The 16,626-nt window shown below is 37.8% G+C and overlaps 1 protein-coding gene across 2 annotated transcripts; it reads left to right on the plus strand.

Annotated features, from left to right (window-relative positions):
- The first annotated feature begins 432 nt into the window (after window positions 1-432).
- Window positions 433-16,568, plus strand: LOC107090742 (trafficking kinesin-binding protein 1-like). 2 transcript variants are annotated; one of them, XM_015384302.1, is made up of 15 exons: window positions 433-828; window positions 5,021-5,097; window positions 5,247-5,363; window positions 5,444-5,538; window positions 7,499-7,607; window positions 7,748-7,826; window positions 7,904-8,034; window positions 8,220-8,294; window positions 8,452-8,663; window positions 10,220-10,438; window positions 10,526-10,863; window positions 12,353-12,541; window positions 12,704-12,800; window positions 13,005-13,056; window positions 15,252-15,379. In XM_015384302.1, exons 1-14 carry the CDS (start codon window positions 633-635, stop codon window positions 13,036-13,038), a joined length of 1,968 nt encoding a protein of 655 aa, XP_015239788.1. In that variant the 5' UTR covers window positions 433-632; the 3' UTR covers window positions 13,039-13,056; window positions 15,252-15,379. The 2 variants fall into 2 exon arrangements, with proteins under 2 accessions (XP_015239788.1, XP_015239787.1); XM_015384301.1 differs by lacking the exon at window positions 13,005-13,056 and having other exon boundaries at window positions 15,252-16,568.
- Window positions 16,569-16,626: the final 58 nt, after the last annotated feature.

Here is a 16,626-nt window from a genome sequence, read left to right on the forward strand (position 1 = left end):
CTTTTTAGTAAACTGGGATTAGCAGGTCATTATTGGCCTGATATTGAAATTTCTGTGCAGGTTGCAGGCTTCATCAGGACCCCGTGGGTGTGGCTCTCTCTGCAGCAGAGTTATGCTCAGCCTCCTCTCTGTCTGTTACGTATGAGAGGAGAAAAGAGCAGCTGCTTGGATTCTGGGAGCATACCATCTCAATCAAATCATGGGGGGCTTTGTGCAGCATCCTTTTTAACTGCGTCATCCTCTGAATTATCTCTTCACCTCTATTCGCATCTCAATGATCTTCCTGTGGATGTTTTCAAGTCAGAATGATTAATTTGAATAATTAATTAATTGATCCTCCTTTTCCTCCTAAGCTTCAGCTCTTGATCACTCCTTCACGTCCTCCTTAGCATCTCCCTCTTTCTTTCCAACCCGGTAGTCCAACGTGGCCAGGTGAATGGAGGCAGGCATGACGACAGATGGCGTGCACAGTCAGGGATTATATATTAACTCCCAGCAGCCCAGATTCTCTCACACACAGCCAGCCTCACACAGACTCACAGAGAAGCCAGCAGAACCATGCAGCAGAGACAGGCAGCGCATCACAGCACAGCCAGCAAACAGTAAACTTAGATGAACAGAGGATTTAACTTATGGACAAAGTAACAGAGGCCAGTTTTTCTGCTGTCACCATGGAGGTATGGAGCTCCTCAGCTTCTGAGGGGGAAGAAGACGACAAGAGCATGACCAGTTGTGTGGAGGAAATAGTTGAAGAAGATATAATCTGCAACAACAGCAATAATAACAACAACAATACAAACAACAGCCTTTGCAAGGAGGTAACACAAGGTGAGCTATGGCAGTGAATATTTTTATTGAGGTATGCAGAGGATGCAGAGTGATGTGCAGAGATTATATCATTACAGGAAAGGAGATTCTTAACGTTCAGGGTTATAAAAGGCAGCATAACACGTAGAAGCAGCACTGTGTCAAATTATGTTGTTTACAGATGGTGAGCTGCAGCATGGAGATTTGATTTGTTAATTGTGCGTATAGTTTAGACTGCAGAGGCGTCATTTGGAGTCCTTCATGCATTATGATATAAATGCTAAAAACAACATGCTGATCCCAGGTTTGAGTATGTTAGCTCTTAAAAAAATTGCTAGCATGAAAAAAGAAATACAGCTTTAGGTCATTTCCATTTATTCTGTTGAAGGTCACTGAGATAAATACTGTATGTGTGTGTGTACAGTCTGCAGCTGTACAGGGAAAGCCTTAACTGTGTGCGTCATCACTTATTATCATTGTTGTAAAGCTTCTCTTCTCAAATGGCATTTGCAAATTTGGCACTTTTTTTTTCTATTGCAGCAACTATGACACCAAATCTTAAATTAGTTAATACTGTCTAGACTGAAGAAAGAGGTAAAAACCTACCTGTCTTTATTATTTTTGCTTCAGTAATTGTTGTTTAAAAAGACAAATACTGAAGATTGATGTTATTTTAAGCAGCTTTCATTCCAACAGTGAAAAAAGTTTTGGTGTAATTGTATTGTTACTTAAAAAGCTTTAAAAGCTAAAAAGGCTTAAAAAGCACACTCCTAACCTGTAAAGCCTGGACCATGAAGTAATTGACAAAAAAAAAATCTAAATATTATTAAAGTTGTCATTAAACCTTCTAACAAATGAAATAGAAAAACAAACATTTTGCAAAAGTTAAATTTGATGATTTATTTGCACCAATTTTAAAACAATGGGCATTTCTGTATAACCTTTTATACGTTTTCTGTTCACTACATGTCTCTGATTGTGTAAGTGAGGGTTTTGAAGAACAAATCAAAACAATCAGAACAATCAAATATGATACACTTGACTTTTAAGGGATGAATATAAGAATCTACTTAATGAACATCTTCTTAAAAATTGTAACCAGCTGGTATTGACTGCCTCTAAGATTGTTAATGCACTTGTTATAATTGGCTCTTCCTGTAATATGGCGAGTCTTTGTCTGAATGGACATGTGAAGGGTAAAAACACTGCAATATGCTGGCACCCCTCCAGAGAGCAGGACAGGATGAACATCTCCAGCAATGATTTGTTCAGGTGATCATAAGTGTTTTAATTTTATGAAAGGGAGGTTTCGATTGTTCTAAAACAAAACTCCCTTTGATGCTCTAGATTACAGCTGAAGTTTTACACTACGCTGCAATTCACTACATATGTACACTACACTACTTTCCTGCGAAGGTTTTATTTCTAGAAAAAAGGATAAATTTTGCTCAAGCAAGGCTGCTCTTTGTACAACAAAGCTAATCCTCACCTGTCTGATTCACTCAACATAACAGATGTCATAAGAACATCTAAGTCAACGAGACTTATCTGCTCGAACAGTATAAGTCACAGTCACAGTTCAAACCACCTGCTTGGGTTTAGCTTCATCCACTATGTCAAACCTGTTGATTTATCTCTGTTCTGCGGCGGCCTGGTCAGCAGGTTCAGGTCAAGGATTTTACTCAGATCAGCCTGAATGGATGTTCAGTCTGCATCAGTCTAATTAGATACATTCAACCAGAACTAAACAAAATACATTCAGCAAAGTTTTGCTTATAAAATGTAAACCAATCTGGAATAAGGAAAATTTTATTTAAAGTATTTTCTATTGTGATTTGCTAGATAAATGGCCTTGTTAAGAGCTGATGAGTTTACTTAGTGTCCCTTGGTGAGTTGTCTTTTCAGCAAAGGAAATGCTCCAATCTGCTTTGAGAACAATAGGATTTGTGGAACGGTTATCTCATTAAGCTTTGTTAATTTATAGACTCTGTCTCAGATAGTAGTTTAGGGCTCAGAGAGACTTCTGTGTGAGTGATCTTAAGCCTGCATTATTTAGGAATAGGATTTATTTTATTGTACATTAGGCCTGTTGTTGGTGTACCCTCAAGCAGGTGGCTGCTTCTTTTAAAACATATTGTTTATGGAAGAATACATTTTTGCTAGTCAGGTTTGTTTTTCTTAAAGTTAAAATAACTTTATTGCAGAAATCTGACAATACATATGATCACACATTTAAAGGAGCGATGAACAAACCTAATGTTGGGCAATATATTCAATATTTTTAAACTGAATTGCCATTTATCTTGAGAATTTGATCTTTTAATAAATTAACTGTAAACAGGCACTTCAGAATAAAGGTCTGTTTAAATGTTGTAGAGTTATAGAAAAACAGGTTAAATTGCTGGAAAATACTGGCATTTGTAAAAGTATAATTATAATGCTACGTAGATAATCGTAATTGCCTAAGTTCTGCTTTGTTTTCTGAGGATTAGGGTCACTAACAGATACAGAATTTTCAGTTTGTTTTAAACGAATGTATTTTTTATGACCAAATCTGGTATTTAAAGGGTTTATGCTATTTATTCAAATTATTTCAAGTTGTTTTTAAAGAATAATATACCATTATTATTTTTTTTACTTCATTTTAGAAAACAGTTACAGCAAGTTTGATTAAACTGAAGACAGAATTTGGTTAAATAAAAATAAAATGCATTAATTAGTGTGATGATTAAACACTAAAGCTTTTTTGTCTTTTACTTCGATGTAAATCCATGAATTAGTTTTGTCTTAGTAAATTTCATAAAAGTAAAATAAAATTTTACATACATTGTTAATACTTGTTTTTATATATATAATCATGAAAATCTAAAGAAATTATAAAAGTCTGCTCTATATAATTAGGTTTAATAGTGGGACTGCAGTGGGAAAGCTTATTATTTAAAGAAAAGATCAAGACAGCTCTGTAAACAACAGAACGCTTGGACACAAAGCATCCTATGCCCCTGAACAAGCATACAAAAATGACGTTTAAATTCAGATTTTTTTTTTTTAGCTTGTCAAAAATGTTTTTCATCTGGATTACAGGTTTTTATTTTGCTGTCAAGAAAGATATGTAACAAACTCAAGACGGATATTTTCTCTGGAGTCAGAAGCTAAACAGCTAAGCAAAAGAAGGAAAATAACTCATACAGCAAATGCAATATTTTTAACCATGTTAGAGTTAAGAATCACCTTTTCTACAACGCATCAATATAAACACCTACCTCATTTTATGGAAATTATTTTATTATCTTCAATTAACCTACTTATTTTGCTCAATACTTAAGTTTAAACTTAAGTTTAAAATTGTAATAACTGGTTTATTCTTTTTAAAAATAAATAAATAAATAAAAACAGTTGTAAGCTGATTTTAAAAACTTTCTTCAGATTAAACAGTTTTGGTTCTTATAAATAAAAATACCTTAAACTAAATAAAGATATTTCAGAGATTTTTGTTTAAAAAATAAAAACAAAACTAAACAAAAACAACAAAAAAGTCATCATATATTAAACATTTTAATTATTTAGTCTATTTTAAAAATTGCCAAATGAGCTTTTTTTTTCTTTTTTCTTGGAATATTAGTAGGATTATGGAAATACAGCACCGTTTTAATTTAGTAATACGCAATCACTATTAGGACCAGTGACAATGATGGGGACATGAATGGCTGTGCTCCAAACTCTGAGCACGTCAATGCTAAATCTCTTCAAACTGACTAATGAATTAATCCTTTGTTCTTGTTCTGCCTTAATGACTTTTAAGTGAAGGAAAACAAACCATTGTTCAGGATGTAAACAGATTTTCTCATCAGTACTGTCCCTCCCTAAGTCTCCAGGTGATACAGACACCATCAGGTTAATTCTGCAGGCTGCTGTGCGAAGCTATTTTGGTGTCTCAGGGGAGCAGTGCCTTCATTGGCATCTTAACTGGGCTAAAAGGGATCAGGCTAAGAGGATCAGTTAATGGTGAACCACATGGGGATGTTTTGGTCTGGCTCCTAAAACTTCAATGGAAGGACACAAAGTAAATACTCTTCAACTAAGTAAATGCATATAGTCAGTAATGATGTGTAATAAATTAATTTTTAGTTTTTTTTAAAAACTTGCTACCTTCTCCAACAATTAAAAAGATATCACCCTCCTCATCTCATTAAAATGTATTTTTGTTTCTTAGTGTTGTGCTCAGATAGAGTGGGCCAAATCACCAAGACGTACCACGACATCAAGGCGGTCACCCACCTGCTGGAGGAGGTAAGAGGGAAACACACAGCAGATGCGCTGGATTACAGAGGATTAGACATATGTTCCTCCCCCTTCAGCTCTGTTTTTCCACGGTTTAAGCACACGTGTTCGGGACATCTTCATAACTATTAATTTTTCATTGATTTATCCCTGCGTAGAAAGAGCGGGATCTGGAGTTAGCGGCTCGAATTGGTCAGTCCCTTCTAAAGCAGAACCAAGAGCTAACAGCTCGCAATGAAACCCTGGACGAACAGCTGGAGTTTGCAAAAGAAGAGGTAAGTGATCCTCATTATTTACGTGTGTAGAGCAGAAACTGCTGAGCTCCATTGATCAATGATATATGATTTTTTTCTAGATCTCTCAACTTCGCCATGAGCTATCGATGCGAGATGACCTGCTGCAGTTTTACGCCAGCACAGAGGAGACGGAGAACGCACAGAGCCTGTCCCCGTGAGTAATTCAAAACACAAAAACACACACATCACCTCATTTGCTGCTTTACACAAAGGCTGATATTTAGCCTGAAATTAAGCAAGCATTGCATCAGCAGAGGTACTCACAAAAGTATTATTTGCTTTTGACAAGAAAATAATACCTTTTGAGGTCTGCAGAGGTACTCACCAGCCTCATAAGGTATTATTTGCTTTTAAAAAGCAAATTAAATGTAATGTTTATTTTTTTCAAATGATCAACAATAAAAAACATTCGAAGTTTTCTGACAAAAAAAATTAAGTAATTTTATCAGGGCATCTGTAAATTGCTGAGAATCGGAAATTTAAAATTTTTCTCATTTAAAATAAATGTATTTTCTTATCAACGGTTTACGGGTAGATTTTCTCTGAACATTTGTCTATTTAGCAAGACATGATGAATGACGGTGCCAAAGTCTGCTTTGACCTAGAACTATTTAATTGTTTTTGGACCTTTTTATAATTGGCCTAAATGAGCAAACAGCATGGTTAATACAAAAACCCAGCCCTTCCTTTACACCAACATTTTCTAAATTATTAAAAAATTTTTTGCGCTAGTATCATTTGTCATCAGACAGGAAACGGGAGGGAAAGAGAATGGAGGAAAGACATCCATTAAGGTCCACAGGTGGGAAATAAAACCCCAGGAACATTTAGAACTCATAGTTTCTGTATATAAAGGGGCCTGCTCTACCTCTGCGGCATTGCTGACCTCAAATTTACAATTTCATCCTTGAAATTAGAGAAGACAGCAACTTCCCCTCTCCTGGTAGGTCAGGCTGAACCATTTTTGTGTCAAGTGATGACATGTCAAGGACTGCAAATGGTCTTTCAAAAAGTCCTATCACTAAACACGTCTGAGCAGCACTTCTGATCTATTTAATGATCCCAGCTTAGCTTTCTAGAAATTGCCTTCATGTTAGCTACTCTTCAAATCTGCTTATGTGGAGAAACGTAAAAATGTAAACGTAAAAATGTAACCTGTAAAATATTGTGATTTTTAATTCAAAATACTTTTTGGAGATAATAAATCTATGATAAATTCCTGCTGTGGTCCAAACAAAGTTTGCATGCATACACTAACAGTCTAAGAGCAGCCTATTAGGGCAGCTGGGGCTCAATATAGTCGTACTGTAGTCCTTCTGCAACTTGAAAGTTTAATTTCAGCCTCCTCCTGCCACATACTAAATGCCCAAGGCACTTAACCCGGATTCACCTTCCGATCTGCTTTTTTAAGTCATAAATTGTGGCCACAATGCTTTAGTGTGTTAGAACCCTGTCGAACCTGCAGGGGGCCAAATTACCACAGTAGGTAAAAGTGTTTATTTTGTCCTTTCATTTGAGGAAACCGTGCAGATGAACACATCTCAGACTCTGTGACAATCAGGTGTTTGCTTTTACTTTTAAAGCAAAACTTAGATGGTTTATCAGAACAGGGTAGCAAAGGTCAACAGTGCTGGGAAAGTGAAACAAAGGCTAAGGGACCTTCTATGAATTTGCCTGTAAGATTTGGTAACTGCAGTAATGATTAGGTTAGATATCTATGAATCTGTTTTGATATTTGAGGATGTTTCTTTTTGTGTTGATTGTTTGGTTCTTCTGCATTCATATCTGATATATTCAAAATGAAGTTAACAGCAGGAGCAGCAGTGTAGCATTTGCCACAGTCTTTAGAAGCCGACTGAGTCAGTTTCCAATTGGAACCCGTCAAACAGTAATAAACCAAACATTGAAAAAGTTGTATTTAGCTGTATTTCCCTAAAACTGCTTTTTTGCATCAAACCAAACAGACATTTTCTTTAACAAATTAACTCTTATTAGTGTCCAAAATGTATTTAATCTTATCTATTGTATATTTAAAGTAACACATTTTTACGATAGGGTGTAAAGCGATTTTTTTGTTTAAAGGATAATTGTGGGAATATTTTTGCTTTCTGCAGAATTAAGAGAAATGAATCCAGCAGTTCTCTCAGCAACTTCGTCCATTATGACTTTCTGCATCAAAAGCTGAAGGGTTTGGAGGAGGAGAACCGCAAACTGAGAATAGAGGTATGTAAAAGGAACCGCATGGTCTGAAATTCAAAAACCCAATTTAAGAGAGATGGAATTAACTAAAAAAAAAAAAGTATTTGTCTTCTACATTATGTAAACATTGTGCTGTTTCGGTTAACATGAAGCTGTCTCCTCAGGCCAATGAGCTCTCATCAGAGACGACCAACTATGAGGAGCAGGAACAGGAGCTGATGATGGTGTGTGTGGAGGAGCTCTGTAAGTTTTTCTCCAATTTATGGCAAAATGGTTTAAGCCTTCTATGCCATTTTGTTCATGACTTCTATGTGTTTCAGCATCTGCAAATAAACAGGTGGTGGACCTGTCTGAGGAGCTGGCTCGAAAGGTAGAGGACACTCTCCGGCAGCAGGAAGAGATCAGCTCACTGCTCGCTCAGATTGTTGACCTGCAGGCGCGCTGCAAAGGGGTGAGAAGCTAAAATACAAAGTTATGCTGACGTTTGGCTTAAATATTGCTTAGAAAAAGAAATGTCATGAATATTGCTGGCAGTTCTAAAGGTTCCAGGTTTTCAAATTTCCTTTTAGTTAAATAATTGTTTTCCTATTTGTTATGTTATTGTAATCTCTATGAAATCTTTGTGCTGTTCCTCAGCTTGGTCATGAGAACGAGGCGCTGAACCAGCAACTGAGTGCCTCCAGAGAAAACGAGTCAAAACTGAAATCAGAGGTAATTGACTCCAGCATCATTTCTTAAATTGTTTTCCATGTAGTTAAAATTTGTATCTTGGTGTTTTAATCCATCAACAGTTTTATGGTTACTGTGATGTATTTCTAAAAGCTTATTTTAATTATTTAATGGGTCGCTTTTTCTCTTTATTTTGCAGCTCAAGGACTTGCAGGACAAGTACTCTGAGTGTGAGGACATGCTCCACGAGGCCCAGAAGGACATTAAAAACCTGCGAAACAAAAGTCTGCCTAACAGTACGGTGCAGCGGTACACCGCCCTGGCCTCCGTCCTCCCCATGGACTCTCTGGCTGCGGAGATAGAGGGCACCTTTAGGAAAGGTCTGGACTCTCCCACCCCGTCAGAGTACAAGTAAGTCTGTCTTCACAAACAATAACCATCTTTGATATCTGTATACCCTTTAGGAATCCAAAAGGAGACTAATCTTTTTGAGATGATATTTTATTTTTATTTTTTTGTTTTTTTTTACTGTGTAACATTTATTTGCTCATCAGTAGATCATACATATATTGATGTTACATACATTGTACAAAGCTTACATGACTTCTCAGATTTTTTGTTTTCTTTTTTACACAGTTTTTTTTTTCCCCCTTCCCTCTTCCTTCCCTCCTTCTCCTCCCCCCACATTCCCTCTTCTTTCCCTCTTCCCTTCCCTTTCCCCGTAGCGAACTTAAGTCCCTGTATTAACATAACAAAAACAGGACCAAATTTGAGATGATATTTTAATAAAATTAAAAGACCCACCCTGTCAATTTGAAAGAAATGGGCGTGCGTGAGCATGCAGAGCCCATTTCTTCTCGTGCAGACTCTGTTTAAAGGTTGCCGTTCTCATAGCTAATACAAGCTTATTGTGCCTGAACATCCGCCCTAATCCCTAAATCGCTAAGTCACTATATAGAGCGGGGGCTATATAGTGGACTTTATAGTGAACTTAGTTAACTGACATCCGCTATTATTTTTTATATTTATATTTTTAAAACAAAGCAGAGGGTGTATGACATCTTCCGCACCCTGGCTACCATTCCTTCATCCTGTCCACTGAACTGCTGCCTGTTTTACTGATATTCCTGGAAGATGTCTAGTGCTACTACCACAGATGATCTCCCTCTCCAAATGAAATTAAACGATTCAGATTAGCTAGCCTAACAAATAGAACGGGTAGAGCGTAGCCACCTGTAGCCCGGGCTGCCTGTCACAACTCCAGTCCGGCGCGCGAATGACGTCATACACACTCCGCTTTGTTTTTAAAAGATATAAATATAAAAAATATAACCGCGGATGTCTGGGGGACAGTGATTCACCTACATGTCATGAATGCTGGCGTAGCATAAAGAATAAATTATAAGCAGTTTGTTTGTGCCTTCAACTCGTTGCCCATAGGAAGACGTTACTTGTATATAACAAAACCGAATATCTTCAGAACAGCTCCAAATGACACAAAACTCATATGGGTGAGTAGAACATGATGTAATAACGTAAAATCAAGGGGCCAATGTAAGAAAACCGGTGTTCTCCTTTAAAGCATATCTGTGTGTAAGAAATGGTCCAGTCCAAGTCCAGAACTAAATCTAATGAAGAATATGAGGCAGTATATGAAACTCACTACTGTAACTGAGTGACCTTGAAATGCTTTAGAAAGAATAATGGGTGACAAATTTAGCCATCCCACTTAGACCATCAAAACACTCTCAGAGAAAATATGTATATCTGAAAGCAAATATAGAAAAATAGAATAGAACTGAACAACCTTTAAAATAGACAGTTGTGCTTTTTAATCCATGTTAAAAATAATAAGCTTGTATTATTCAGATTATTTTCATAAATTTCTGGAATGTTTTCCAGGTTTCAGTGTTCCACTATCAGAGGTTTGCAGCTTTTTTTCTGACATTACGGTCCTCTCCTGGCAGGAACCATCCATGGCGTGTGTTTGAAACAGTGAAGGTGGTAAACAAAGCGGTGAGAATGCGGTCCCAGTGTCTCTCACCAGGGCTGCCAGGATCCAGCCCTGTGTCCGCACCCTCCAGTTGCACCAGCACCCCTCGAACCAGCTACTACGGCTCTGACAATGCCAGCTTCATTCTGGAGGACAAGCCGAGCTCCAGTTCGGCTCAAAAAGAGGATAACAGGTGAGCTTCCAAAGCGTAATAAAGGAGCTGATCTTCACTTTTAATTGGTCAATGCCAATCACCATTTTTTTTCCTTTCTTTCCACAGTGTCAGTGGGCCGAAACGGCTGGGTCAGCCAGGCACACCAGGAGGTCAGGACCTGGAAGCTGCTCTACGCAACCTCTCTGCTCGGCAGCAGAGCCACTCCTCTGACCGGCCCTTCTTTGACGTGGAGAGAGAACGGAAACTCCGCGCCCTGGCGGCAAACTGTGAGGAGGGCGACGGCTCCAGTGGCTTTCTGACACCTAATGACAGCCTGCCGTCTAGCTCAGCTGCATCAACAAGCACCAACTACTCAAACGGAAGCTCACGGCACTCCTGCGGCTCCTCGGGTGGATCCAGGTCCTACCTGCCAGACCGCCTGCAGATCGTTAAGCCTCTAGAAGGTAAAAGGAGGTCTAAGTTTCAAGCATGATTAAAAGCACACCAATTAAAACAAAATAGAAATGATTGGAAAATCATTTTATCTCTGAATCCATAGATGACTAAATGGAGGGTTTAAAAATCAACTCAATCAAATTAACTCATATATGATTTTTCTTCACCATCCAAATCTACGTTACGAACACATTATTTTAAAAAAATCTAGGTGTTGATGTGTTACCCTTTTGTGAGCTCATGGGCCCCATTTTTTAAATGTTTAAAGACACATTTTTGTCTGAGAATTCGAACTATTTTACTGTTGTCATTGAAAAGAAAAGAAAGAACTCTAAAGTGGTCTTTGAAACAAAACTGTATGTGCAAAAATGAATGTCAATTCTCTCGTTTGGTACAAGTACTGGATGCACCCCACAGTTTTTATTCAACACGTACATCACTGAAAATGACCAAACAACTTAAAGTGTTGGGTTTTAAAAAAATAACTTATGTAGGTTTATTTGTCCTTATGACTTTACATTTCTTAGATGGGCAAAAATTTATTTTTTATTCTGTTTTTGGATAAGCAGTTTGACGGAGCACTTTTGCTTTTGTTTTATTTTTCTAGCAGTGTTGCCTTCTTAAAAATTTGTTTGACTTCAACTGAGATAGGGGTTAGTTTTTTAGTAATCAAATATGGTTAATGATTTAGTATTCAGCACCTTTTTAAATGTTTTAATAACAATAACTATTAAGGAATTTATTTTTATAATTCTGAGTTTTATGTGAATTTCCAGATTCAACTCATTAAAAATGTGATCATATTATAAACTTTTCATAAATGCAAGAGTGTGTTGATCACAAAAAACTCTGGTTATGAGGGGGTTTATCAAGGCATCCATTGCATACTCAGCATCCAGCTGAGTATGCAATGGATGGTCACATTTTTAGGAAACAAAAGATCTCCTAAACAGGAGTAAAAAAATAACATTTTAGAAATCAAATCCTTTGTTTTAAAGGAACAGAATTTCTTTTTAGATCAACTATAAATTAATCTCACATTGCAGGCTTTATGCTATTTTATTCTGAGGTGGAAAAACTAGATTTTCTACAGAGAAAATATTGAAGTTACCAATTACACGTCAACTTTAGCACTTTTAGCAGCTAATGGTTAGGCAGTCTCAGTGTTTTACAGTGTTTACAAATCATTTGTGTGTTTTCTCTCAATCTGTCAATGTTTCTGTTTAGCTACATAAAATGCTGACAGATGATCAATTTAAAAGTTTGTTTATATATTCAGGCGAGTAGGCAACACAACTAAAGAACTACTACCTGCATCACTTTAAAATAAAAGTCTTAGAAATAAACAGCACAGGTGTTAAGTTGAAAGCTCCCTGCTGCATATTGCAGCCCACGGTAATATTGTTAACTAGAAAAAAATCATGTTCAGCAGAGATATTTGTTGTGTTTCTGTGTGAGAAGAATCAGGGTTTTTTATCCTGTGTGTTTTCCTGTCAGGCTCTGTGACTCTGCACCACTGGCAGCAGCTGGCTAAGCCAAACCTGGGGGGCATCCTCCACCCTCGCCCTGGAGTCCTGACCAAAGACTTCAAGGAACTAGAGGTGGACACTCAGCACGTCTACAGCCTGAACGACCTGGAGGAGGATGAGCCTGACCTGTCGCAGCTTTCTGCAGCTCATGGTTTGGGTAAGAGTGACGCTGTTTGAAATTAATATTTCTGTATTCCCTTTTAAATGTTTTCAAGGTCTAGTATCTTCTGAATCAGTCCTCCTTTAAAAGCCTATTAAGATGTAAGGATTTTCCTCTACATGAGGTTTAATATGTGTGTCTCCTCCCATAAACTGACAGCCTCCTCATCGGGTCCCAACCTCCCTCAGACCTTCCCCACACATCCCACCTGCAAAGTCCTCCAACCCTCCCCTCTCATCCCCTCCTTCTCCAATCGGTAAGAACTCTGTAGAAATCTCAATTCCACCGCTGCTGCCTGTTGATTTTCACAACTTTGAGCTCATCTGAGTTAATCTCAGTTTATAAAATGAAAAGCAGCTGATCAACCCTTTCCTTCAATCAAACTTTTCCCCTGGTGTCTGTCTTTTTTCCTGCTGCTTTCCCCCTCTTGACTTTTCCCCCTTTGCGCCTTCCCTGGTAGAAAGCGTCTATCGAGGGTCATTCTGAAACTTTAGAGGCAGCCTTCAGGAAAAGTAAGAGCATGATTTAATGGACACCTGCAAAACAACTAATTCTCTTCAATGTTGGCTCGGCATTTCAATTATTAATAACAGAGACAAAGTAGCATGTTTTATTTATCTGTGTTATAGTTTAATAAAATGTTACTGCTGCAGGAAAACTGTTACGTTTCTGATATCTACCGGTACATCTCAACTGCTGGAAAAACCAGCTAGCAAAATTTTATACTCTTAAGGACACAAGATTAAATTTAGCGCCATGAATAAAGTTAATCGTTAAAAAAACTTGCTGGAATGTCGAACGATTTTTTTTAACAATAATATTGGGAGTTACTCATCAGACCTCCATAATTCCTTAAACAACATCTGAACGTGGTGACAGTCCAGACAGCTGGACCTTTTTTTCCAAAACCACTTTAGGTTGGGTTCTGTTCTTTTGGGTCGCTATCTCTGACTTTCATCCTAATACTTTATTGGGAAATAATCCAAGACGTATTTCAAGATTAGCTGGATTTCTTTAGATAGAAAACTTTTTTATTCTGTAGTATTTGATTGAATCGTCTCAGTAAAGTACCTTAAAATTATATGGGTTGTGTATTGCTGAATAAATAAAAAGAATAATCACTATTTGGAGGGGAGGGGTTTCCTTCTAGAAAGCAGACATAGTTTTACAAACAGCTGCAGTCTCTAATAGCTACTTTTTCTATACAGAAGAACAGAAGTTCTGAATTTCCTGACTTTGTCTACATTTAGATTTATTTTTCGCAGCTCTGATCACTTTTTTAATACACTGCAAATACTGAAATGTCCATCCATTTTCTGTCACACTAATCCCAAGGTCGGGAGGTTTGCTGGAGCCTATCTCCAGCTGTCTACAGGCGTGAGTCGGGGTACACCCTGGATAGGTCGCCAGTCCATCGCAGGGCAACACAGAGACAAATGGGACAAACAACCATTCACACACACACTCACACCTAAGGAGAATGTAGAGAAGTCAATTAACGCAACAGTCATGTTTTTGGACTGTGGAATTAAACCGGAGTACCCTGAGATAACCCACTCATGCTCAGGGAGAACATGCAGACTCCATGCAGAAAGACCCCGGGCCGGGAATCAAACCTGGAACCTTCTTCCTGCAAGGCAAGAAGGTTCCTGCAGACAGCTGGAGATAGGCACCAGCAAACCTCACGACCCCTGCTTCAAAAGATAAGATAAAAAAAAATGAAATATAAGTAAGTCACTTTGCAAATGGAATAAGACAATTTATATTTAAAATAAAACAGCAGAAAAAAACTGCATTGTCTTGTTTCAAGTGCATAGTATCTAATTATCCTATTTAAAGGTTAACAATACTCATTCCATTGGCCGATTGTCTTATTTACCTGCTTAAATTAAGGGTAAATTCACTTATTTTAAGAAATTTGTACTTACTTTGTGATAGTCTTTGCAGTGTAGTACTTTGTGCAACTATTATTCTAACATCCTGCTATGCTAAAATGTTTGTAAGCAGTCAGGCTTTCATGATAAAAAAAAATAACACTGTGTCACTCATTTGAGTTTTTATGCTATATTATTTAACAAAGTTTAGTGTTGTAACTCACTTTTCAATCATTATGTTACCACAAGTTGGGTTTTTATGATCACAGAGATTCAGCTCCCCATTTTCAGCTGAACTGTGGACAACATTTAAACATAAAAAAAAACTTAAACTCTAGTGACTCTTATAACATAAATGAACCCATGTTCTCTGTCTCTGTATACAACAGCTTGTACTAACGTTATATTACATTTAAAACCCTCTCTAAGTTGGTTGGACTTTCTACTGTCATTTTAAGTAAAATCTCTGCCTCTTTTTAAGGTCTCCATTAAACAATCAGATGCTGTCTTATTGCTGTGAACTAACTGATATGCTTCTCCACCTTAAGAGATAATCCACCCAACTAACCAAAGCTTGTTTTACACACAAAGGTTTCATCTCTCAGTTCATGTTTTCCTTTGAAGGAGCCACACTTTGTTTTTTTGCATTTTGAAAAATCATATCAATGAATGTTTCTTCAGACTTTCTTTTTTATTAGGACTGCTTAGACAGCTTAAATAGCAGCAAACATTTTGGATGGAAAGCACTGTTTGTAGATGGTTGCATGTATCTAAAGCTGATCAAATATTTGCTTTTATTAATATGAACCGTGTTTTTATATTTTGGTATGCAGCCTTCGCTCTTTCAGCCTGCCACCTCATCGGGACGGTGAGCACGTGAACGCCTCGTCATCCTCCCAACTCAAGCACTTTCACCGCAGAAGCCTCAACTCCACCCCCGGAAGCACCTTCTCCTTGGGACTCCTGCAGCTGCTGCAGCAGCACGGCATCTCTGCCTCCACTGACCCCTACAGCAACCTGCACTATGCCCAGACTGTGGCGCATCCTCTGTCCTCTGATGTGAAACAGGGAGGAGGATCTGGATTGTCCTCAGACAGAAACCAAGGGAGGGGCGTCTTTAGTCTGAACTTAGTGGAGAAGCTTCAGAGCCTCGGGCTGCACAGAGTGGCAGCCTGGGGAATGATGGGCCGGGGTGGGCATGAGAGACAACACAAAACCTTCACATGCTCCCCCAACTCCTCTTCTTCACCATCGTGACTTTGCATTAAGCCATGAGATTCCAAAATGTGCAATCCATGACCCACCACAGCACCCGTGTCTTGAAAAAGAGAACGCCACAGAATGTGTTGAAGCCACGCTGGAGATGTTATCTCTTTAGAAGGATGGACTTACAGTATGTTCATTCAACCAGTCTTCATCTCAGGAGCTGATTACTTCAGCTTGTTATCACACACACACTACACCACTAACAGAATCTTTTTATGTGTTTGTGAATGTCCTTTTACTATTTTCTGCATCGCTTGTTTTATTAATGTAATCACTTGTGTATTTTTTTTTAGTTTAAAAAGTGTAAATAGTAGTATTCCTCTTTGATATTTAAGTTAAAAAAAAGTCAACATGCAGTATAAACTGAGGCTGTGATACTTAAAAAACCAAAAGCTCTGGTTTTCGTGTATTTCTGAACTCCTGCAGTGAGGAAACAAAGCTCTGATTAAAAACGTGCTGTTGTGGTTTCCTTCATCCATCTCTCTCCGGCTCTCACGCCATGCAGACCTCCTCATCTCTAATTATTTGGTAAATCTATATACATCAGAAAGAACTGGACAGACTTTCAGCTTCAACATATGGTTGTCAACTTTTCTGTTTCACCATTCAAGGAATCTGTCTAAATGCTGGGATCCGTATCTGATCATGTATTTCTGGGCATTACGAGTTATTTTCCAATCTTTTAATGTTTGAACAATGTGTTGCATACAGAACAATCAAATCTAGCTTCATAGAATACTGTGGATTTAAAAGGGAATAAATCTTAAAAGCTGAATGTCTAGTTTTTGACCTAAACTCGCTGATTCCTGTTTCTCTCCTCTGCTCTTCACTGTAGTCTGCCAACTATGTGGAAGTGTTCCTTTTACCAACCGAGAATAAAATATGCATCACCATCAAACTTGTCCCCAAATGTATTTCAGCACTCTTAGTAAACAGTAATCA

This window comes from Cyprinodon variegatus, unplaced genomic scaffold (assembly GCF_000732505.1).
Source record: "Cyprinodon variegatus isolate N-32 unplaced genomic scaffold, C_variegatus-1.0 Scaffold310, whole genome shotgun sequence".
Classification (NCBI taxonomy): Eukaryota; Metazoa; Chordata; class Actinopteri; order Cyprinodontiformes; family Cyprinodontidae; genus Cyprinodon; species Cyprinodon variegatus.

Bases quoted from the DNA above. Each gene is read 5' to 3' on its own strand.
- LOC107090742 (XM_015384301.1), top strand. From the start codon at position 633: ATGGACAAAGTAACAGAGGCCAGTTTTTCTGCTGTCACCATGGAGGTA. The intron at 8,295-8,451 runs GTAATTGACTCC...TTTATTTTGCAG, and splicing joins AGTCAAAACTGAAATCAGAG to CTCAAGGACTTGCAGGACAA. The intron at 8,664-10,219 runs GTAAGTCTGTCT...CTCTCCTGGCAG, and splicing joins CCCACCCCGTCAGAGTACAA to GAACCATCCATGGCGTGTGT.